A 24,619-nucleotide genomic window follows, 5' to 3' on the forward strand; every position below is an offset into this window, starting at 1 on the left:
ACCATTTAAAAACCTTGGAAAACCAGGTTACAGCAAGTTAAAAAACATTTAAAATATTGTTGTACCACATTTTAAACACAACAGTAAGTGACATCTCATTCAACACATTTGGAACCAAGATAGATGGACAGGAAATCAACACACCACTCTTGACTGAGTGAAGGTATTTCCATGCTCTTTAAAAAAAATAAGGTGGGATTCAAGTTTAAAAAGTAAACACACATAATAAATGTATAATAAATTTTTATCTTAGAACAAAATTTCAACTACAGAATTCAAAGTAAAAACATGGAATTATATAAATGACATCACCCAACTATAGCAATGCTATATTTTTCCTATGGTCACTTGGACTTTGACAGAGACAAAAAATAGATAGATAGAAAGACAGACAGACAGATAGATAGGTAACAAAGATTCACTGCAATCTAGTGGTCAAGGCATAAGGCATGGACCTGAAGCACCTAGCTCAAATCCCATTCCATCTAAGCCTCCATTCTAATCTTTAAAATGGAAATAATGGTAAATTTCCTCACATGAATCTTAGTTAAACAAGATTCAGTGAGATGAAAAAGATATACTACTCGCCATTAAAAAGCTAGTGTTGCATACACAATAGCCTGCAGCAGCAGGAAAAATGACAATATGAACTGTCAAGCTTTTCTGTTCTTCAGACTTCCATTTTTGTTGTGGTTGCTTGACATTGCAAACTGAGAATTAGAAGAAGTTTTATCTCTCCCCCTTCTCCTTACGATTAGTCTAAACAGAGTCAACTTCTAGAGCCACGTCAACAGACTATTAAATAAATTTGATTTAGCAATGCCTTTTCTCAGATTTCTCTGAGTTCCTGTTAGGTCTACAGCAAAGGCTCCTAAAATACAGAAAAATTCTTAAATCCCTGCATGTTCATTTAAATAAGGGTGTAATATGGCAAAACAAACATGACTGAAGCTGAAGTGACAGCCATATGATGCTGAAATGAGTGCCTTGCCCTCTAATGATAACAAGCATGACTAAGCCCATTAACGTACCAAAGAGAGCACATGTAGGCATACTATCTTAATGCTGAACTCCTATTGTTCCTTTTAATTTTCTAGGAGACTTGCAATGACCATGGTAAACAGAATGATAAAACCCACAGATCATGTCAAAACAGCAGCAGATTCATATTCAGTCTAAATATGAATTTAGGTTGTAAGGGTACTGGACAATAGAGAGGTTATGTACAAAAACGGCTTATGTAACCTCTGACTGTTTCTGAAAACAACAAATGTGTTATGTGACATGAGGAGAGACTTGGGCCATACTTGACTGCTCAAATGCTGTGGGAAGCACTGGCGTAAGAATTTTGAAGGGAACCCATACTGATACATGCACATTATTCTTCCTCATTTCATCTCTACAAGCAGCTTTCATTCAATTCCCAAGCTGTTTTTAAAAGGTTTTAGCAGTATGGAAGTCTGTGACCCCAGTTTATCTGCAGAAAATTCTCAGAAAAACAAAGGTGCACATGTATTTTGCACACTACTGTTGTATTCTGTCCAGTAATCTTTTGCAGTTTGTTTAGACATTTGTTCTATAGAGATTGTGGAGGAGGAGTGGGGGTGGGGAGGAGAAAATGAAGTTGTCCCTTAATACATCTTTAAGTTAAATCCTTGTGCGGATGAGGGAAGTAGCTATAAAACAACTACCTTCTCCCCCCCTCCCCAAATAGCTGCCGAAAGGAGGACTGTAGTTCTTGGAAGATAAGACTGCAGGGGCCTGAATTCTCTCCTGGAGTTTGGGGGGAGTTCAAGGGGGAAGGAAGTCAGGGCCTTTGGTTTCTGGAAGTTTAGTCTAGGGAACAGTTTGTTAGTCTGTGTTGTGTTGGACTTTTATTTTCCTTTCATGTGCTCTGTAAATCCTTGCAATGGGTCTATTGTTGTTTTACCTAGAATGTAACTAAGCTAAGGAAGCAATAGCTGGTGCCCATCCATCCAGCTAGGGCACTGAAAGAGTCTATGTAAACTTTAAAGGGGCTTTTGTATTTTCTTACATCCATACTCTTTGCAACAGGGTAGCCATGATTTTTAAAGTGTAGCACTCCAATATCAGCTGGAGTGCTTTTTGGAAGGAACCTTTTAATCAACTGAGTATTTTTACCTGTAACTAAAAGCTGAGAAAGCCTCAGATGGAAACTGTAATATTTTGAATGACGTTTATTTTTCTTTTTGTTCTTTGCAAATTTTAACCAGTCTCTTTGAGTGGATTTTTAACTCAGGAAAGGGGGGGGGGCTGGAAAGAGGTTTTCTCTGGTGCAAACATGCCACAGTTTGATCATTCAGCTACCAAGGTTTCTCACCACATGTAAGCGTGCACGTGGAAGGTTTTTGTACTTCTCCAACAGAAAGAGAAAGAGAGTCTCCCTGGAATTTCACCCAAATCCGGGATGGGGTTAAACTCTGTAATAACTGGGTAGTGGTGGCAGTGAATAAGCTACTAAGTACAGGAAAGTTTAAAGGAACAGCCTTTGTGGGTGAAAGCATAGGGAGGGGATGATTCAGCATTTTTCTTTCCCTCACGTGGGCTGGCTCTAAGGCAAAGGTGGGGTTAAATCAGCTACACTTGACCACTCAAACTTTAAGAGGATCTAGGATTCTGTTCAGGTCAAGATATGTTTAAAATAGAAATAGCAGTTAGATGAGATTTTTCTGGAGAGAATAATTGGGTAACTCTGTCTCAGATCTGTATTAATAATAGGGCCACAAAATTATCTGTCAACAGCTGCCTTCTAAATCTTTGGAAACCACAAAATATAGTCCAGTGGGATTTTGGCACTGGCATGGTTAATTTAGCACCAGTCGTCTTTAATACAAAATGACACATAATTTAAATTGGATCAATTGTGCACTCTAAAAGTATGGTTTGAGATTCAGGATAGATATTTCATGGTGGATTACATCTTTAATGTCATTTTATTTAACTGATTGGTCTTAACTATGGTGACAGCTGCGAACTGATCTACACCATATTTTAGCTGGTGTAAACTGGCATAAATTCCATACATATGAAGTAACAAAGAACAAATTCAAAAAATAAGGAAAGCTGTATGTGCAAGAAGGCAGAACCTGTACTTTTCCTCCTTTTATCAACTCACAGAAATATGTTTATTTAAAAATGAAGAAAGATTCACTACCCAAAGAGCTGTAGTGAATGCACATTCATGACATTTTAAGCAATAGCGTGGAAAATTATCTTTAAATCAGTTTTAATTTCAGAGATTTAATATTTGACACATTTATTTAGAAAATGTATTGACCACCTTACTTCCTTAGACTTGAGGCAAAACAACAACAACGAAGACAAGAGAAGGGGGGGGAGAAAAAGAACCTCCCCCCATACATACACACGTTAAAAAGTAAAAGCCTGGCAAAATAGATAGGTTTTCAGGAGCTTCTTAAAGGACAGGGGGCATTATGAATCTCAGGAGGCAGAGTGTTCCATAAGGAGGGGGCTGCAACAGAGAATGCCCTCCCACAAGCCCAGGCCCCCAAGTACCTCCCCTGGGCCTGGAACTCTGAGAAGGCCCACCTGAAACGACCTCATAGGGTGGATCAAGTTGGACGGGAGAAGCAGTCCAGAAGGTATACAGGTGCCAAACCCTGAAGGGTTTTATAGGTGATAACCAGCACCTTGAATCGGACCCAGAAGCAAACTGGCAGCCAATGCAGCAACCTCAGGAAAGGTGAAACATGATCATATTTTCTGCTGCCCATAAGCAGCCAGGCTACGGCATTTTGGACCAGCTGAAGCTTTCAAGTCATCTTCAAACGCAACCCCAGGTAGAGCGCATTGCAGTAGTCCAACTGAGAAGTAACGAGGGCATGAGTTACAGTTGCCAGGGCCTGTCAGTCGAAGGTCGCAGTTGGTGCATCAGATGAAGCTGGGCAAAGGCTCCCCTGGCCACAGCTTCCACCTGCTGTTCCACAGGAGCCACAAGTCCAGGATGACCCCATCAAGGGAAATACTCAAAACCAGAACCTGGCCAGATTGAGAACTGAACAAGAACAACTGCCCTGAGAGGAAGGCATGAAAGGAAGCACCCAAGCCAGGGAAGAGCATAACAATGGCCTCCATAGAGAGCAGCTCAGGCCTGTTAGGCCTGTTGGGGCAGGTCCCCTCCCCACCTTCCCAGGAGTATGGAAAAACCAGTGTGCCCTGAGAGGAAAGCATGAAAGGAGGTGCCCAGGCCAGGGAGCTCTAGTCTTCAGCTCCTGAAAAGACCAACAGCCTGAGACAACTTTTAAAAATCTTCTGTTATTTGCTTCTTTGAATATTGTAGACTGCTTTGGGTGCCTTTGTCAAGGCAGAAAGGCGGTATAAAAATGTAGTAAAAATAATAATAATAAATAACTCTGTCTTGGAGGGATTAAGCATGAGCTTGTTTGGGCCCATCCAAACTCTTACAGCCTCCAGACACTGGGTCAACACATTCACGGCATTCCCAGATCAGCCCAGGGTGGCGATGTACAATTGGGTATCATCAGCATACTGTTGATACCTCACCCAGTGGCTTCATATAGATGTTAAAAAGCATGGGAGCGAGGACTGAGCCCTGCAGCACTCCACAAGAGGCAGGCCATGAACTAGAGCACTCACCTCCAATGCAAACTGTCCGAAACCATCCACTAAGGTAGGAACGGAACCAGCACAACACTGTGCTCCCTATTCCTAACCCCGCAGACGATCCAGAAGGATACCATGGTTGATGGTATCAAAAGCCTCTGAGAGATCTAATAGAACCAAGAGAGGCCCGCTCCCCTCTTTGAGGTTCCGATAGAGATCATCTACCAGAGCGACTAATGCCGTTTCTGTGCTGTGCCGTGACTGAAAAGGGTCAAGGAAATCCACTTAATCTAGGATTCTCTGTAGTTGAGCAGCAACAACTTTCTCCAAAACCTTCCCCAAAAAGGGAAGGTTGGAGATAGGTCTAAAATTATCTAATATCTCTGGGAAGAAGAATATCTCAGGGAAGAAGACTTTAGGAGAAGGCAGACCACTGCTTCCACGGACCAAATGTGGTTCTGCAGACCACACTTCTTCTCAAAATGCATTATTTCACCTGTAGCTGTATATTTTTAATGACTTGGCTCCATGTAAAGTTTGCCATAAGTTGTCTTGTAGAGTTACAAAACCCTAACTAGGAGACAGGAAACCACTAGCAATTTGAGTTGAGTGATAAGCAAAGTGGATTGGTAAATTTAACAATATAATTAATTTCTGGATTATTAATCTTTTGTTCAAATTATCACTTCTATTATTCTTTGAGATATACATCAAGTTGAGTGTTAAGTTTATATACTGTATCTGACACTCAATCCAAACAGAGGGCAGTCTATGCTTGCAAATCACATCAGGAAGTATCACTTCACCCCATTAGGTTTAGGACCAATCATAACATGAATGTTCCCAATTCAGAATTATCTCAAATATAAACACTTTCCACTCAGCTTGATGCTTCTCACCAAGTGCTAATTCTCTTAGGGTAACAATATCTCTAGAAGGCAGAGGCACACAACCCAGAGTTCCTGATGCTGAACTGAATCAGCAAGTGATCAATCAATATCTTTATTACCTTATGCCTAAGGTAATAAATATAGCATAAGATAAAAACATAGAGACTGAAATTAACAGCTGCAGCATTAAAAGCAGTCTATGCCTAAAACTACAAGGTTAAAAGGTGGAGACTTCATTAAAATTGAAATGTAGCTAAAATTAAAGTGATGGCTATATAAGAATACTAAAATATATTAAGATAAGGTTGCTATAAAATTTAGATCTATGTGAAGCCATAAAAATTAAAATTACATTAGAGAAGAATTCCCACAGCACAATCTAGGTAGGTATGACAAACAGCTTTCCTTTTTCAGCCCCGAATCTCTATTCCCCCTTCCTACTTGGTAACATGCCTAACCAACCACTTTTTGCATTGCCTGTACCCCTATTACCACTCAAAGAAACTCTGTTTTCAAAGTCATGTCTCCATCCTCTTTCTTTCCCTTTCCAGTGCATCCAGGTCACGGCTGACTCCTGCACAGCTCTTAAGGAATTTTTATTGCTGTTCATGGGTCTGCACCCATTTGATGATAATTTCCCCCACTTGAGCCAAAACATAGTCACAGAGAATAGAACCTGACATGCCTTCCACAGACTTCCTAACAAAAACAGCACTTTGAATTGGGTCAGGAAACCAACTGGAATTCAGTAAAGATGGAACCATATTGGGGTTAAATGCTTCATACAGCAAACTCCTGTTACTTTGAGAGTTGCGTTTTGAGCCAATTCCAAACACTCTTTTAAAAGGCAGCCCCTTGTAAGGTGCATTACAGTAATGTAATGTGGATGTTGCCAAAGCATGGGTCACCAAAATTTTAGACTTTTCATAAAACAATTTTAAGAACTGGACATTAACTGAAATTGACTTTCTCTTTACACTCTTCCTTATATTTAGTTAGTTAGTTAGTTAGTAAGATTTATATGTTGCCCTACTCCCATAGGACTCAGGGCAGCTTACAAGCAATAACATACACAGCAACACAATTCTATAAAATACATCGTACATAACGTCATAACCCCAACCCCATACAGTACTCATTCCACATGATATAGTAACCATGGATTACAAGATCACTCTACGACCAGCTATCTCAGTGACCGAACACCCGACAGAACATTTCAGTCTTACATGCCTTACAGAAAGCCAACAGATAATGGAGAGTTCTGTCATTATCCGGGAGACTGTTCTAGAGCCGGGGCCACCACTGAGAAGGCCCTGGCTCTCGTTGATTGCAGTTTAATATCCCTAGGGCCTGGGATCACCAAGGTATTACTTGTGGCCGATCTCAGGACCCAGCAAGAGACATATAGAACAAGGCGGTCCTGGAGGTATGGAGGGCCCATACCGTTTAGGGCTTTAAATGTTAAAGTTAATATCTTAAACCTAAGCCGGGACTCAACCGGCAACAAGTCCAGCTGAAAGAGCAAAGGTGTCACATGTGCTCGCCAAGGCGCCTTAGTAAGGACCATGGCCGCTGCATTCTGCACCAGTTGCAATCTCCGAGTTAGGCGCAGTGGCAACCCCACATAAAGCGAGTTGCAATAATCTAACCTAGAAGTGACCATCGCATGGATCACAGTGGCCAAATCCGGAGAGAACAGATAAGGGGCTAGCCGCCGTATTTGGCATAACTGAAAAAAGGCCTTTTGAGTGACCTCCATGATCTGAGCCTTCATATTCAGAGGCATCAAGAATCACACCCAGACTCTTCACTGTAGGCTGAGGTATTAAACAAGCACTAGCAAGGGTCGGTAATTGGAAACTCCCTCCGACCTCTCCGGGTCCAGCCACAGAACTTCAGTCTTATCTGGATTAAGCCGTAGACTACTTTGCTTCAGCCAATCTATGACCACCTCCAAGCACCTGGTCAGCTGAGCTATGGTGTCCTCAGTCCTGCCGTCCATCAGCAGAAAAAGCTGGGTGTCCTCTGCATATTGATGGCACCCTAGCCCAAAACTCCTCACCAGCTTTGCTAAAGGCTGCATATGAATATTGAACAGCAAGGGTGAGAGAATAGCCCCCTGGGGGATGCCACATGTTAATACATGACATGAAGACCTCTCATCGCCCATTGCTACTCTATATCATCAGTCTTGTAGGAAAGAACTTAGCTACAACAAGGCTACGCCTCGAATCCCAGCATCAATTACGTAGTGGATCAGAATATCATGGTCCACAGTGTTGAACGCTGCTGTGAGATTTAACAGCAACAGCAATGCCAATCCTCCCCTATCAAGCTGGCGATGGAGATCATCAGCCAGGGCGACAAGGACCGTTTTGACCCCACGCCCACGACAAAACCCAGACTGGAAGGGATCGAGAATCTCTACATCCTCCAAAAACGTCTGAAGTTGTACTGCTACTGCTTGCTCTATCACTTTACCTAAAAAAGGCAAATTCGATACCAGGCGGTAGTTAGCTGGCTCTGAGACATCCAACAATGCCTTCTTCAAAAGTGGCCTAACCAATGCCTCCTTCAGCTCCCCTGGGAAAATTCCCGTCTCCAGGGAAAGATTGATAATATTCCCAAGGGAGGTCTGCAACCTCTCCCAGGCGGACTTCACCAGCCAGGAGGGGCAAGGATCTAGAGGACATGTGGTAGGCCTCATAGCCATCAATTTTTTTTCAACATCAGCCTCCGAAAGTTGGTTAAAATTCTCCAAAGTTGGCCCGGTAGGCGACCATGGAACCTCCAATTCCTCACTTGCCATCATGGTGTAGTGGTTAGAGTGCTGGACTAGGACCGGGGAAACCTGAATTCAAATCCCCATTCTGCAATGAAACTAGCTGGGTCACTCTGGGCCAATCACTCCTCTCTCAGCCTAACCTACTTCACAGGGTTGTTGTGAAAGAGAAACTCAAGTATGTAGTACACCGCTCTGGGCTCCTTGGAGGAAGAGTGGGATATAAATGTAATAAATAATAATAATAATAATAATAAGTAGTAGTAGTAATAATAAGGGGGAGATCTCGGCGGAGCAACAAGATTTTATCCGCAAGAAAGCCCTTAAAAACCTCACAGCCAATACCCAATTCTCTAACTTCATCTGTACCAGAAAAATTTGTCAGAGATCGAACTATCTCAAACACTTTAGCCAGCTGTGAGCTTGCAGATGCGATGGCGGCCCCCAACAACTCTTTTTTCACGTCCCTCACTGCTACCTCACAGGACCTCATAAATGTTCTATAAGATGTTCTCATTGCTTCGTCCTGGGTTCTCTTCCAGCCCCACTCTAATTGTCTGAGACACCGCTTCATCTCCCTCAACTCCACAGTATATCACAGAGCTGGGTTCCGGGAACATCTCAGAAGACACCGCAGTGCGATCATATCAATAGCCTCAGAAAGCCGGCTATTCCAGTCAGCAACTAGGGCATCCAATGAATCATTAAGGGGCATCGGATCCCATAAATTGTGCTGCAATTTCAACAGGTCCATTAATCTCCTCGGGTGAACACAGACCCGCCTTCCCTTTGAATGGGGCAGCGGTGTGACCCCCAACCATGCCTTCAAGGTATAATGGTCTGACCATGGCACCTTCTCAGTTGAAAACGGACACACCTCTAACCCCATCCCAAAAACCAGATCCAAGGCGTGACCCAATTGATGGGTAGGACCCGTAACAAATTGCTAGAGTGCCAAGGATGTCATAGCTGACACTAACTCCTGTGCCTGAGTAGAGACCGGATCATCGGCGTAAACACTGACATCACCAATAACTAAAAGCCTCGGGTACTTCAGAGCCCACCCCGCTACCACCTCCATCAGACCATGCAAAACCTCTGGCGGTGCATTAGGTGGTTGATACACCAACCAGATAGCTAAGACTCTCAGCAATGCCCCACTTTAAACCCACACAGTCAACTCCTGGGATCTCAGGGGCAAGGAGTTGACTATAAGAATAATCTTCTAGGATAAGGGCAGCGACCCCATCCCCCAACCCCTGACCCGCGACTGCCTCCACAAAGCATCTTTGCAAGGTGTTGGTCTTATTAATAATGGCTCTGGTGTTACATTACATCAATGTCGGGTGTATCCACTCCCATTCTCCCTCAAAACAGAGCAAAGGTTAGAGAAGTTCCAAGCCCGTGAACATCTAAGGGCCCTACTCCCTGATATCCTCCGCCTATTGCCAGATCTTCCTTTCCCTAACATTGTCCGAATCCTCCACCTCCCTTCATTAACCTCTAATCCTCTGCTTGCCATCTCTCACTGTGTCTATTGTGTATATGTGTATATAAACATACACATTTGAAGAGGAACACAGATAGAGGGTGGCCGAGACTTGTGCACAAGACTGCCTCCTCCTTTCAATCTTAAAGTTGTAGCTTTAAGGCTGGAAAATAATGTAAACCAGAATAGTCTCAAGAATACAGAAAATGAGAATATCATGACAAGATTGCCAGAAGAGGTTTATCCCTGGTAGCTGGGCAAAAGGGCATCTTTTAAAGTGGTGGTTCGGACAGCTAAGCACGGCTAATCTGACCCCCAGCTCAGCATCTCTCCAGTGATGGTTGCTGGTGTCTACTTATGTTCATTTTTAGATTGTGAGGCTTTTGGGGACAGGAAACCATTTTCTTATAACCTTGCTATGTAAACTGCTTTGAGAATTTTTTGTTGTTGAAAGTAATATATAAATAATAATAAGTACATCAGAAGAATTAAATATATAAGCTATTTTAGATAAGCATTCTACAATACTAGTTTTCTATATGTGCTTTCTATAGCATTCTAGGATATATTCTACGTATCTTCAAAGTATCAAAGCTTCAGGATTATTTACTCTATTGACAAGAAAACAACTGCAAAATCCACATTTTTAGAAGTTACACCCGAGATGATGTTGAATGGCACTAACTGATCACTAGGTTCTGAGGAAAGGTGTGTGTGTGGGGGGGGGGACGACAGACCAGACATAGTAATACAGTTTCACATTGCAAGATACATTCAGCACAACATCACTCTATTGTATGCTGACAATAGTAAATTGCAGCACTCTACATTGATTTCTGTTGCTAGCTAACACCACTAATGCATGTATATCTTCATTAATATTCTTAAATTGCCAGTGGCTATTTACAGAGAAAGCTGGAGAATGTTAATACTGTACATGAATCATTAGCTTTTGGTTACTCTCTCAATGCCCGCCAATGACAAATGGAGTGTATAAATAGCTTGCAGCCACTGCCACCTGCTTCCCAGACATTGTCCAGTGGTTGATATTTGTATTCCTTTTCCATATTTGTCCCTCTACTCAGTTGCTGCCTCCTTTTCAATATCTCCAGACATAAAATAAAAGCCATTCGTTATAATCAAACTAAGAGTTGATGAATGGTGATTCCCCCCTCCCCCCGCCAATACACAATACCCTTGCACGCACTTCTCTCTCATACATGGATACATGCACACGTATCCCCACCAAACCTGAGAGGGCCCTCTCATTCAGAGAGATGGATCCCTCTCTTCAGAGCTCTACGGAGAAAGCGCTGGGAAGGGCTGTGAGACTGCACAGTGAGAATGGTCGCCTCTGCGTGGTGCCAGGAGACTGTACAGTGCATTCCGCTTTGGCCAAAGCTTTGCACAGGCCCAATAAACCATTAGTAAGTGGGCTGGACTTAGGGTTGAAGGAAGCTGCCACTCCCACCCATCCCAGGCCATACGATAAAGAACACCATACTAAGGGACACGAAGGACTTATTTCAAACACTGAAACGTAAGCTCTTACAATCAACACATATGGGAGCTTCAAAGACTGTATCTGTCAGTTTGGGGTTTTTATTTTAGTTTTGCCTTTTCCCATGGTTATCTGAGGTTGGGGGATAGACTGTCAAAATCCATTATTTTTCTGCAAATCTTTTAAAGGAGGAGTTCATCTCTCTAAGACTATCACCCCAAACTTGCTTTGACCTCACCAATAGATACTTCAATAAGATGTTACATTCAGATTAACTGATTATTAAAATGACTTAGTGAAGCAACTGCCCAGTTTGCATTAAAAATTTAAATGCAGCAAGTGTTCAATGCTAAGGCTACCATCTAAAGAGTTTCTTTATACATGCTCAGAAGCTCTTGACCACCAAATGGGAGTTTTGAAACAGCAGTCCCTCTCATAATTTCACAATTTTGAGGCTGAGTTTCAAAAATAAATTTGCTATGTAGCATGAGTGCTACAGTTTGAGAAGCACAAAGCCCTAGTAGGAGCAGAACTCATTTTAGAGTTACCCAAATTATGACATATGAAAATAGAAGTATGTGTACACACTCTCACTCACAGGTTATGAAAATCTAGTCTCGTCTCAATATCCTGATGAATGCAAAACAGATGAGTCACACATGAGAGCCAAATCACATGTTATGGGCAAAGCATAAACCCCAGGGATATCAGCCAATCCAATTTTTTACACCTAATATATCTAAACAGCAATGCAGGATATAGAGCAAAACTTATATATTCATAGACCCCTTTTATTTCAAAGCAATAGTAACAACCTCTCCTCACAAGTGGAAGAAGAAGAGATGCACATACACTCATGGCTTGCACATGCACATTCTTAATAACAGGAAACCATGGTGGTACTTGATGATCTCTTTGCATTCACGTCTATGGGATCTGTGCCTGCCCAAAGCATCATATGGAACCTGCTAGAGCTTAGATCTAGGCATTTGACATGAGGCATGCCCCCATGGGATGACAGTAGCTGTCTAAGTAGATGAGGACAGTATCTTCTCCCTTAGTTCTTCAACTGCCACACCAGCAGCTCATCAAGGACCTGCTCTTTGTCAGGGAACTTGCTACTAGGGGTGTGCATGAAAAGTTCATGCCGAACAGGTTCACCTGGAACCAGGGCTGGTTCGGGGGTCCGGTCCATAATCGAACTGAATCAGGCCCAGTTCTGGAGAACTGGTTCAGCACGATAAGGGGTCGGCCGGGCGGGGTTGGCAAGAGGGAATAAGGTCCTTAAGCTGGCACCAGTACCACTACTCACTCTCCTTGCGGCCTCAAGAGCACTTCTCCCCTCCATTACCAAGCTGCCAGCAAACCAAACCAGACCCGTTTAAGCTGGACCTGAAACCAGACTGGGCCAGATCAATTCAGATCAATTTAATTTATTCATAAATGATCTAGAAGTAGGGGTAAGCAGCAAGGTGGCCAAATCTGCAGATGATACCAAACTTTTTCGGGTAGTGAAATCCAAAATGGATTGTGAGGAGCTCCTAAAGGATCTATCCAAACTGGGGGAGTGCGCGACAAAATGGCAAATGTGCTTCAATTTGGCAAGTGTGACGAAAAACCCCAACTTCAAGTTTATGCTGATGGGATCTGAGCTATCAGTGACTGACCAGGAAAGGGATCTTGGGGTCGTGGTGGACAGCTCATTGAAAGTGTCGACTCAATGTGTGGCAGCCTTGAAAAGGCCAATTCCATGCTAGGGATCATTAGGAAGGAGATTGAAAATAAAACTGCTAATATTCTAATGCCCTTATACAAAACTATGGTGCGGCCACACCTGGAGTAATGCGTACAATTCTGGTCACTACATCTAAAAAAGGACATTGTAGAACTAGAAAAGGTGCAGAAGAGAGCAACCAAGATGATCAAGGGCCTAGAGCACCTTTCTTATGAGGCAAGGCTACAACACCTGAGGCTATTCAATTTAGAAAAAAAGACAATTGCGGGATAAAATCATGCATGGTGTGGAGAAAGTGGATAGAGAGAAATTCTTCTCCCTCTCACATATCACTAGAACCAGGGGTCATCTCATGAAAGTGATTGCCAGGAAATTTATGACCAACAAATGGAAGTACTTTTTCACACAATGCATAATCAACTTGTGGAATTCTCTGCCACAAGATGTGGTGACAGCCAACAACCTGGATCACTTTAAGAGGGGTTTGGATAACTTCATGGAGGAGAGGTCTATCATTGGCTACTAGTTGGAGGGCTACTGGCCACCTCCAGCCTCAAAGTCAGGATGCCTCTGAGTACCAGTTGCAGGGGAGTAACAGTAGGAGAGAGGGCATGCTCCCAACTCATGTCTGTGACTTCCAGCAGCATCTGGTGGGCCACTGTGTGAAACAGGATGTTGGACTAGATTGGCCATGGGCCTGATCCAGCAGGGCTTTTCTTATGTTCTCAATTCGAATCCAGTTTGGATTTGAACCAAACTGGCCAAACCAGTTCCGTGCACACCCCTACTTGCTACCAAGTGAATTTCATTTTGTATTATGCCTGAACTGAAGCATAATGATAGATGGCAGCATACTTCTGCGGAAACACATCTATGCAAGAAAATACAGAGAACTGGCAACATATGTCTAATCTCCCCACATAAGCACATTGTATTGTATATAACTGTATATTGTTTTACTTGTCCATTGCTCTTGCATTATCTGGTGCTTTATAAAATTGTGTTCTTATTGCTTTAATTATTGTTAACTGCCTTGTAACTTTTTTTTAAACTAAAAGGCAAATAAAAATATTTAAGCAAGCTATTGCCTGCCTATCAGTAGTATTGTACATGATTAAATCCTGTATTCTTTATATTAATCAATCAATTTATTTCAGTCATTGACCAAAAACATTACATTACACAATAGCCAATCGCAATTTAGATAAAATGTGTCAAAACTTGGCCACTACATTTGTATACTTATAATTAAAATTTGCTAATGAAAAGACTAAAAATTCATCTGAATGTGCTGGAAACCTCTCAAGCAAAGGAGTAATAAGATTTAAACGATCATCCTTGTAAAGTGTGCAATTTAGGATAACATGCTCAATAGATTCAATAACACCCATTCCACTAGGGCAAGGGCAAGATGTATATGGCACTCCTCTAAACCTCCCAAAAAGTACCGCTGAGGGTAGCACATTTACACACGCTAAAGACAAGGCCCGCCTAAACTTAGGGAGAGTGATATTAATTAAATAAGTAGCCAGTTTACTACTAAAAATCTGATCTCCTAAGTATTCTTTATAGAATATGTACTCACACACACTGGGGCAAGATAAACATTACTGACTAATAATAAACGTTCATCTTTTAGGCAAAACTAAATTCCATAAAATGCTTTTGAAACATCTGGCACATTTTCTGGCCTCCAGTAAAGATATAGCCTACTTTCGTAACCATATTAGATGAAATAAATGCTGCTGAGATCAAGAAACTTATTTTCCACATAATCTGTTTAGGATCAGGATATTCATTTTAGATGTACTGAACATATATACTTCACTATGCATGTCAGTTGAGACACTCATATGGGACTTTTCATCTGTCATTTGTTTGATCTGTTTGCTCTTGACTGTAGCTTCAGCTTGTGATTGCTCACTATTTTCCAGATGATGTATTATTTGTCATTTTGCTGGATTCATATATTTGATAGATGCAATCAGTACAGTCTCATTTTTCACATGGAACAAAGCATTCCTCTTGAAAAGCACTCTGTATATCTTTTTGACTTGTGTTAAAGGTCCTACATCAGGGGATATCAATATTTCATGTCCATTATTAAAGACATTCTTTTTGTGTCCTCCAGCTAGAACCAGTTTTCACCTTGGCAAAGGTAATATAATGCAAGTGGGAAGGGAGGTCTCTGTGTGGTGTCAATGGTCTCCCTCACTACAATATGTCTTTAAAAAATATTTGTATCTCCTATTACTCACATAATTTCTATTAAAGGCTTCAAAATTAAGGCCACATTCCTGTCATAAGCACAACTATTGCATTTTACATAATAAAGATTTAATTTGGTGTAATTATCAAAACATGCTACATAGATCTTCCATCACTTTTCCTATCACTTGAACAGTCATGAGGATGAAGTCAGATTTTATGGATCTGAATTATAGAGTCACATACATATACACAACCTCTACCCCTGCCAAATTCACTGTATGTGCAAATTAAAACCATGTGTTTTCAACACCGCGCTGCTCTAGTTTTGTAGGAATTAGGGTATTGGGAGGGGCTCCAATGGCACCATGTCTTTTTTCTTATGAAAACTGTATTCAATATACTAAAAATATTCCAATCAAATATTTGTCTTTCTGTCTGTCACATTTATATACTGCCCTATATAAAATAACAGGGCAGTTTACAATCCAATCAAACCAAAACCTAAAAATCATATAAACATATTAAAATTACCATAAATAAAACTTTAAAACATCATAAACTAAAAGCCTGATAAAACAGATGTGTTTTCAAAAATACAGATGTATATATACATTTCTGATTATGCTTTAATGCTGCAGTTTTTAATTCCAAATTGGGGTTTGTTTGCTTGTTAGAGTTTGGTGTTTTTTTTAACAGTTAATCATCCACTTTGTTGTATGTAAATGTGTTTTATATTCATCAACATGGTTTCTATAATTTAGAATCAGCATGGATTTTTCCTATCACATTTTCCTTTTACTTTGCTCTGAATTGTTTGTATTATCAAAAACATACCAGAACATGCTAAAAAATAAAACCACTATACACTAAGATGGGTACAACACAGGCAAGCACAACCTATGCCTTTTCTCTTCAGCCAGACATAATGAAAGAAAAATGTTCTTAAGCAGCTTCTGTCACCAGGAGCATTTCCAGATAACAGGCTTTACTATCTGCAGTTTCTTTCTATCTGCAATTACTATCTACAAGTTTACTGCAATTTTGAATTTGCCCAAAAAACCAACACAAAAAGTGGATTTTATTTTTTTTACCCCAGACTTAAATCTGGCTATGCTCTAATGGGCAATGAAAAATCCAAATTGTGTGTGAAGTGCTCCTAGATAGCTCACAGGGACTTCGGGGTAAATCTGGCCAATATGTGAACACACACCCTCAATTCTGGAGGAGTGATCTAAAAGCCCCGTCTGGAAATGCTCCTGGAGATTAGAATGGAAGAGAGGATAACATTGCATTGGTAGGTAGGGTAATTTATATTCTGCATTTCTTCTAGCACAGATAAGTACAGAAAGAAGAAGAGTGCAACAGGTTGCCTTATTGCTTGCTTTGTATTTATTTGCTCTGATTTCTCATAATGGAGAAGATGCTTATCCCGCTTAGTGCCATGGACTTCCCAAAGCCTTGGACAAAGAATGAAATCCTCTCATTACAGGGATAGGAGCTAATTCTATTTCTTTGTATCCACTAATTGGAAATAGGCTGATGTCATCTCAGTTGAAGGTTAAGGGAAATGCCAATGGTCATACTCACTGTACACTAAGTTCTGTGTTACAAAAGCTTGGTTGTTTATCCCCTGGTCTCTCAGATTGTCATGTAATTTCTTTCTTTTAAAGCCAACTTCCTAACTAACAAAGTAGTAGTCCAATTTCTTTGGACACTGGGAACAATTTTATGGTGAAATGGCCCGCACTAGAAAAAAGGTGTGGTTTCTTGTGTGCACAGATTAGATCTAGGCCAGGGATTCTCAACGTTGGGTCCCCCAGATGTTATTAACTCCCATAATCCCCAGGCCCAGTGGCCTTTGGTTGGGGATTATGGGAGTTGAAGTCCAATAACATCTGGGGACCCAGCGTTGAGAATCCCTGATCTAGGTTATACAAATGTTCTCAAAGATATCTAAGTTTCTAGTTTGACCTTTGGATTAAAATACTGCTAACTCTAGAGAGCAAGGAGCAATTACTGTTGGGACCAGTTGACCAGCCAACTGCCCCACTTCAAGAACAAGGCATCCAGTTCTAGGGATTATCTCCCTCCCTTTTACTGAAATCTGATCTTCTGAGTTTGCTCATCAGTTTCCCTTCAAGCAAGTCCTAACAATGATAAAGCTATCCAAAACTTACTAGGCCAATGCAAGTTACAAAGCAGTATAGTTTTGCAAGGCAGTTTAGTTATTTTCAGTTATCTTGCCCACCTCCCGCATGCTACCTCCACCTCTGTACCCTACTGGACTTTTATTACAGCATATTAAAACCCAGAATTCCCTATGCAATCTCCTTCAAAAACATCAGGCTGGATTGGTTTCACACTAGGAAGGAGCAAGCTGACTGCTCCAAACTGGTACAATGTCTGTGCCCACAGGAATAAGGAAGGTCTAGGTAGGCAATAAGACCAGATTTGGGTCTGGGGTCAAAGTACTAGCCAGGGCAAAAGGCCAGAAAGTCAACGGTGCCAGGCATGGAGAGGAGTGGATAGGTTCTGACACACAATGGTCATTCAGGACTTTTGAAACTTGATGAAACACCCTTTGGTCTCAGACACAATTCAGTTGCCTCCAGGCTTTTGTTGAAGCAACAGAAGCTCATACATTTCAGTTTCCAAATACTTCTATATCTTTTATGACTTTCTGTTTTGATATATCTTTTGGAGAGATTAGGCCTCTCTCCAAACCCTACTACATTGGTTCTCCCTCAGCTTTGGTTATTGCTCCATGGCAAGGGTTCTGCAGTAAAGCTTATTTAGAACACTCCTGGTGATTACTTTGATCGACTCATATTTGCACCTTCTGAAGGATGGAGTTTAAACACACATATGCTAAATTAACATTCTATTAGCTTGGAGAATCTTTCCAAGTCTTCAACTACTTTGAAATTCCTAAGTCAGAGTTGCTGGACAGCCTGCGAATCTCAAAAAATGTTCAGCAACTACTGAACTGTATTCTATACAGTATGTATTATATACATCTACATTCTGTATACAGAATGGGATGAGAAATGCACAGTAGCAGTCACTCTTGAGCATGCTCAAATATCAAGGTATTCCGTACATATATAGTATCATTAGGTTTACAGAGGCTAATACTAGATGCAAATAGGCTATGCGATTCCATTAGTCCCAGCTCTTGAAACAGCAAGCCACAGATAACAGTATGCAGTGGAGTCTACTGAAGATGGAAGGCAAGAGTCCTAATACCCAATGAATCCCTCAGAGTAGGTGAGGCCCAGCTCAGACCAGGTAAGCTCACTCAAGTCGATCCCTGCTTGCAGATGAACAGAATGTTTATTTCAGTTGAGCAGAAATGAGTCCTGTGGATTATCCCTGCTGTGGTATCAGTGTTACAAATAGGCATTGAAATGTTGCCAGGCAAAACGCAAAATCCTAGGCAATACTGCTTTTGTTATAACATTTATTATTTTCACACTATTATGTTCCATTGTTATTGCATCTTGGCTTACATGGCTTCCATCTGTTTCTTTCCAAGTCCTTGCTAGGATGCAAAATTCTCCAGAAAATTGGATTAAGAGAACAAAAGACAGAGAACAAATGACTTCCTTGAAACAAACTACTATTCATATGCATACACATTCAACAATTAACTATTGAGAACACTATCTAGGCATGGAGGTTTCTTAAGGAAACAGTATCTGGAAACTTAAGTCTGAACAGTGCATCCTGTAGTATTTATCTTAATGTGCTTCTCAAGCTATCTGTCTAAATGAATTCAAAGCCAATTAAAGAATTCTCTTCTTACCACATGTCAAGGCAAGTGGAATATTCTGTTGAGCCCAAGAGGACATCTGGAGGTCTGTACCACAGGGTAACCACTTCATTTGAGTATGTGTGGCTGGGGACAGATTTGGCTCTTGCAAGTCCTAAAAAGAAAAAAAGAAAAAAGAAAAGGAAATAAGCACAGAAAGGGGGGGAAAGCACTTTGGGGCTTTAAAAAAAGATACGTCATATGAGACTGCTTGAAATAATGTATTTTGTTTCTTCTGCTGTGTTAAGCTAATCAGAGAAAAACCATATCCATTTCTGTCACTCAACACATCACCAAACAAAGACATAATTGTCAAAGTATCAAGCAACAGAATAACTTTGACAAGACTGTCCTGCTTTTTTTATTTTTAAAGAATCAAATACTCCATTTAACACACATGTATTGGGCATCATTTGAAAACTATTCAATATAGAGCAAAACAAATTCTTACTGTGTCCACTGTTAAAAAGAAAAGAACAAAGAAACATAACGTGTAACTCAAGACAACAGGTAGGCTGGATTGAACATAGTTAAAGAGCCACAAGGAAAACATCATCTGTATCCACATGAGGAAAAACACTGAAAAACACTTGAAGTTTCAGGAGTATGCTGTTTCTTGCACATGGCTAGAACACCAAAAAAATTGCAATTTCCCCCATAACATTTCAAGATCTAACCTACTCCTCTGTCATATGAATAAAAGGCAAAGAATAGTAATTGTTGAGAACCAGCCACATAACTCCCATTAGAAAATAAAGATTTTGGACTGTAATGAGGCTGAAATTGCCCAAGTACAGTACATCTGACCAACGGTAGAATTTAATATAATCACTTCCCTATTAAGGTTGGTGTCCATGTAGACATGTTGTGTGAGGACCTCAGATGGGAGAGGCCCTGATGTATGCAGAAAAATGCTGCATTTGTTTTGGGGAAAGTTCTGACCCATCCCCAAAACTGCCAGGGGATCAATGGTGGTGTCTGCATGCTGCCATCTTGATACTAGGGCACATTTGCAACTGCAGAAAGCAACACTGAGGTCCAAACCTCACTTAGGTTGAAGGGCTGGGTCATAAAAGGGAGGAAGAACTGGAGGAAATGAGGTAAGAAACTTGAACTTGTCTAGCTAGTCTCTGCTTCTTGGACTAGTGATGTACATGGAACTGGCTGGCCCGGTTCAGTTCGAGCCCAGACCAGACTCGAATCTGACCAGGCCAGTTTGGTCCGGCACCCCTCAAGCCTCACCCGGCTCAGTTTGGTGGGGGGGGGTTGGGGTTGATTCGTGAACATTTTTTTTAAAGAAGAAAAGCAGCTCTTTGGCCAGTTTTTGGCCTTCTCCTGGTGGCCCAGCGGCCATTTTGGAGGCCGCGCACCTGTGCAGAGACCAATTGTACAGGTGCACGGCCTCAAAAAAGGCCACCGGGCCACCAGGAAAAGGCTGAAAACAGTCTGAAGAGCCGGCCGAACCGGCCGGAGGAAGCTATAAAGAGAGCTGGTGGGGGGAGGGGGAACCTCCATGGACCGCCCCTCACCGCTGCCTCCAGGAACTCCCCTGAGGGGGAGTAATGTAAAAAAAAATTCTTTAAAAACCCACAAACGTGCGCAAACATTTGCGATCCCGCGAACAGTCGAGGCAAGGTGTTCGGTCCAGGGTTAGACCGAACAGGGGGTGGTTCAGTTCAACCTCAGGCATCAAACCAAACTGGCTTGACCTCAAACCGGTTTGCAGACCCCTATCTTGGACTAGGAAATGTATTTCAGCCCCCCACCCCTTTTGCTCAGCCTCGATGGCCAGAAGATCGGCTATGCTCTGCTGTCTTCATTATAGCTATAGCCTTCTTTTCTTGATTGCCTGCTGGATTCAAGCATTATATTAGGCAAGTCTCAGAGGACCTTGTGAAAGAGGAGACTATGGATTTCTGGGGCTTATAAGCAAGGAGGCCAGAGGTGCAGCTAGGAGCATAGTCAGTAGAAGGTGGCCAACCTTTGGTGCTGGGCCTTCAGCATGGGACTGACAGCTGGAGTAAAGTACAGTATTTTATGGCACTGTAAGAAGTTGAAGATGCTATTGAGAGAGCTCCTGCTGTTTGAGTCCTGCTCAAATAGCAGGTCAGTCAACAGAGTGTCTAGGCTTAGCTGGAGATAGGGATATGGGGGCGTGTTCGCTCACTGTGGAGTGGCTATTCCTGTGGTGGTGGGGAACAGAAGTAGCAGAGTAGGCACGTCAGAGAATGTTACAGTGGAAGGGGAATAAGAAATTTAATAGCAATTTCCCCTTCAGGCTCTCCTGTTGACCTTGGGGAGCAGTGCCAATTACCCACAGACCTCACTGTGCTGCTTTGTAATGTCAGGCCGGTCCAAAATAAAGCACAAACAATCCATGATTTAATTATGAATGAAGGAGCTGACCTGGTATATATCACAAAGACTTGGTTGGAGGAAGCCAGTAGCCCAGTCTGGTCCCAACTTCTCCCTCCAGGGTACCTTGAGGAGCAGGTGAGAGGTTGTGGGTGGGGAGGTAGAGTGGCTTTGGTGGAGCAGCGGCTGTTGTCTATAAGAATAACAGCTTGCTTACCAGGATCATGGTCAGTATCTGACCATATAAAATGTGTGTACTTAAGTTTGGGGACCAGGGATAGACTGGGACTTCTGCTGGTGTACCAATCACCCCAATGTCCAACAGGGTCTATAACTGAGCTGATTGATTTGGTCGCAGAATTGGCACTGGACTATCCCAGGATTATGGTGGTGGTGGATTTAACTTCAGAACCAATTTGTCCAGAATGGCTCAGGAGTTCATGCCATGACAACTATGGTTCTATCCCAAGTGGTCTCCAAACCACACTGCATGTTGCTGGTCACATGTTTGATTTGGTCTTTTACTCTGATCAGGGTGCTGCTCTGTGGAGACTCCTTACTTCCTATTTTCATGGACAGACCAGCATCTGGTTAAAGTTAAACTTACACACACTCATACCACCTCTGCAGGGGTGCTGGGACTATTTGGATGGTCCACCCAAAAAAGTTATTAGATTCAATAGGATTTGGTTACTATTAGGGTTTCTGCTTGCCCAACAAGGTCATCGGGGGAGGGGGTGCTTTGCTCAGTGTGCCGATATTGAGAGAGGATAAATTGTCATGCATGTGGGGCAGGGCCTTCTCTGTTGTTGCCCCGAAGATCTAGAATGCTCTCCCAGTGAATGTCTGCTCTTTGACATCTGTGGCTACTTTAAAAAACAACAACAATTAAAGACCTTTTTATTTGTTCAGCCTTTTATCCCTTAGGGGTCATGAGGCCTCTCAGCTCTCCTGCTTCTGTTGTCTTTTTTATAGTGGGTTTTTTTTCCCCCCATGTTTTATGTGTTTTACTGTTGAACTGATTTTAAGGTTTTAAATTATTTTTATGGAATTGTATTGTATTTTAACTTTTTAAAATCATCTTGGAATGCTGTATGAAAGATGCTATAAAAACTAAATAAATACATTCCAAGAAGCCTTGGAAGGATTTGGAATTGGCTCTGCCCATGATTCTGTTGGTGTCTTGGTGGCTGAAATAGTGACTTCAACAGGGCAGTAAATATAATCGCTCCTAAAGGAGGTTATGCCTTTTCTGACCCGCTTTGGTATAAAACTGGCCCTTTGGTATACAGAAGAACTAGGGGAGCTGAAGCAGCAAGCTAGATGACTAGAGCACAAATGGAAAAAGACCTGACAGATTACAACATAGAGCACATTTGAAATCTATGCTCTAATAACACATGCAGCAAAGAAGCAATTCTCTGCCCACATTGCATCCGCAAGCATACATCGAGCAGAGTTGTCCAGGGTTGAGAGAGGGTTAAGTACACGTCTGTCCCTCCTTGAATTTGAATTCAGAACCATCAGTTACCCATGGTGACATTTTAAACGAGTTTTTAATGGATACATCTCTTGTATTCAAGCCAGCTTAGATTCCACAATTACTGCAAAGTAATATGGAGGTGCCCAGCGACTCCTCTTATGTGGTCAGACTAGATCAATTTCAGCCTGTGACTCTGAGAATGTGGATAAGCTGCTTGGAGCAGTGCGGCCTACCATCTGTCCTCTTGACCCCTGTCCAACATGACTGATACTGTCTGGCTATTTTAGAGGGCCTAGTTGATATTATAATCACTTCTCTGAGAGAGGGCAGGATGCTTTCCTGTTTTATGGAAATATTTATTAGACCTCTTCTGTAGAAGCCTGCATTGGATCTCTCAGAGTTAAGAGAATTAGGGGCTTGTCTCCAACCTTCCACTGTTGGACAAGGTAATTGAAAGGGTAGTGACCTCCCAGCTCCAGACAGTCTTGGAGAAAACAGATTATCTAGAACCCATTTTAAACTGGTTTTCAGGTGGGAAATGGGGTGGAGAGTGCCTTAGTCAGCCTGATCGATGTTCGTCAACTGGGAATTGACAGATGGAGTACAACTCTGTGGATATTCTTGTATGTCTTGGCAGCTTTCAGTACTATTAACTACAGCATTCTTCTCGATTGTCTAAGTTGAGATTGGCAGGCACTGCTCTGCAATGGTTCCACTCCTACCATACTACCATACTATCTCCAAGCTTTTTAATATCTACTTGAAACTTCTGGGAGATATCATCATGAAATTTGGTACAGGGTATTATCAGTATGCCGATGACACACACATCTATTTATTCATGTATGCTTCACCAGGAAAAGGCATAAACTCCCAAATGTCTGCCTGAAGGCAGTGATGGGCTGGATGAGGGATAACTAACAGACTGGATCCAAATAAGATGAAGGTACTTATTGTGGGGTTGGAACTCAAGAAACAATTCTGATTTTCCTGTTCTGAATGGGGTTACACTTTCCAGAAGGAACAGATACACAGTCTGGCAGTACGTCTGGATCCAAACCTCCATCTGGTGTCTCAGGTTGAGGCAGTGGCCAGAAGTCCTATCAACTTTAGCCAATACTCCAGCTGCATCCATTTCTTGAGATAAATTACCTCGGAATGGTAGTGCATATGTTGATAACCAGTTGGTGCAACTTGTGGCAGCCAGATTGGTCTCAGGGTCATCTGGAAGAGTCCATATAACTCCTATATTAAAAGAATTATAGGGGCCACCTATATGTTTCTGGGCAAAATACAAAGTGCTCATCATAACCTATACAGCTTAGGCCAAAGGTATTTAAAAGAATGTCTTTTTCACAATGAGCCCAGCTGCCCACTGAGGTCATCTGGAGAAGTCCATCTGCAGTCGCCACCGGCTCATCTGGTGGCTACTCAGGGCCAGATCTTCTCCGTTGCTGTCCTGAGGCTTTGCAATGTGCTTCAATAATGTCCCCTGCTAACTTGGCAAAGAGGGACCTTTTAATGTGGTGATTCTCTTTATTTAGCAGGGGGAAATAACTGGCCCTATCCACCCCCAGCACAGTACATCCAGAGACTGTTGCTGGTGTCTATCTTATGTTTCTTTTAGATTGTGAGCCTTTTGGGGACAGGGATCCATCCATCTTATTTATTTATTTCTCTGTGTAACCCGCCCTGAGCCATTTTTGGAAGAGCAGTATAGAAATCAAATCATCATCATCATCATCATCATCATC

The 24,619-nt window shown here is 41.9% G+C and overlaps 1 protein-coding gene across 7 annotated transcripts in view; it reads right to left on the reverse strand.

Moving 5' to 3' along the window:
- The window catches only part of CDK14 (cyclin dependent kinase 14), a 417,778-nt gene that overhangs the window by 149,442 nt on the left and 243,717 nt on the right, over window positions 1-24,619 (reverse strand). For all 7 annotated transcript variants that reach the window (XR_008309633.1, XM_053260459.1, XM_053260458.1 and 4 more), the window contains one exon: window positions 19,022-19,142. Coding sequence is in view for 6 of the 7 variants with exons in the window: in XM_053260459.1 (XP_053116434.1) it covers window positions 19,022-19,142 (121 nt within the window). In the remaining variant the exon portion in view is untranslated. The remainder of the gene's footprint in view (window positions 1-19,021; window positions 19,143-24,619) is intronic.

This window comes from Hemicordylus capensis, chromosome 6 (assembly GCF_027244095.1).
Source record: "Hemicordylus capensis ecotype Gifberg chromosome 6, rHemCap1.1.pri, whole genome shotgun sequence".
In the NCBI taxonomy this organism is placed as follows: domain Eukaryota; kingdom Metazoa; phylum Chordata; class Lepidosauria; order Squamata; family Cordylidae; genus Hemicordylus; species Hemicordylus capensis.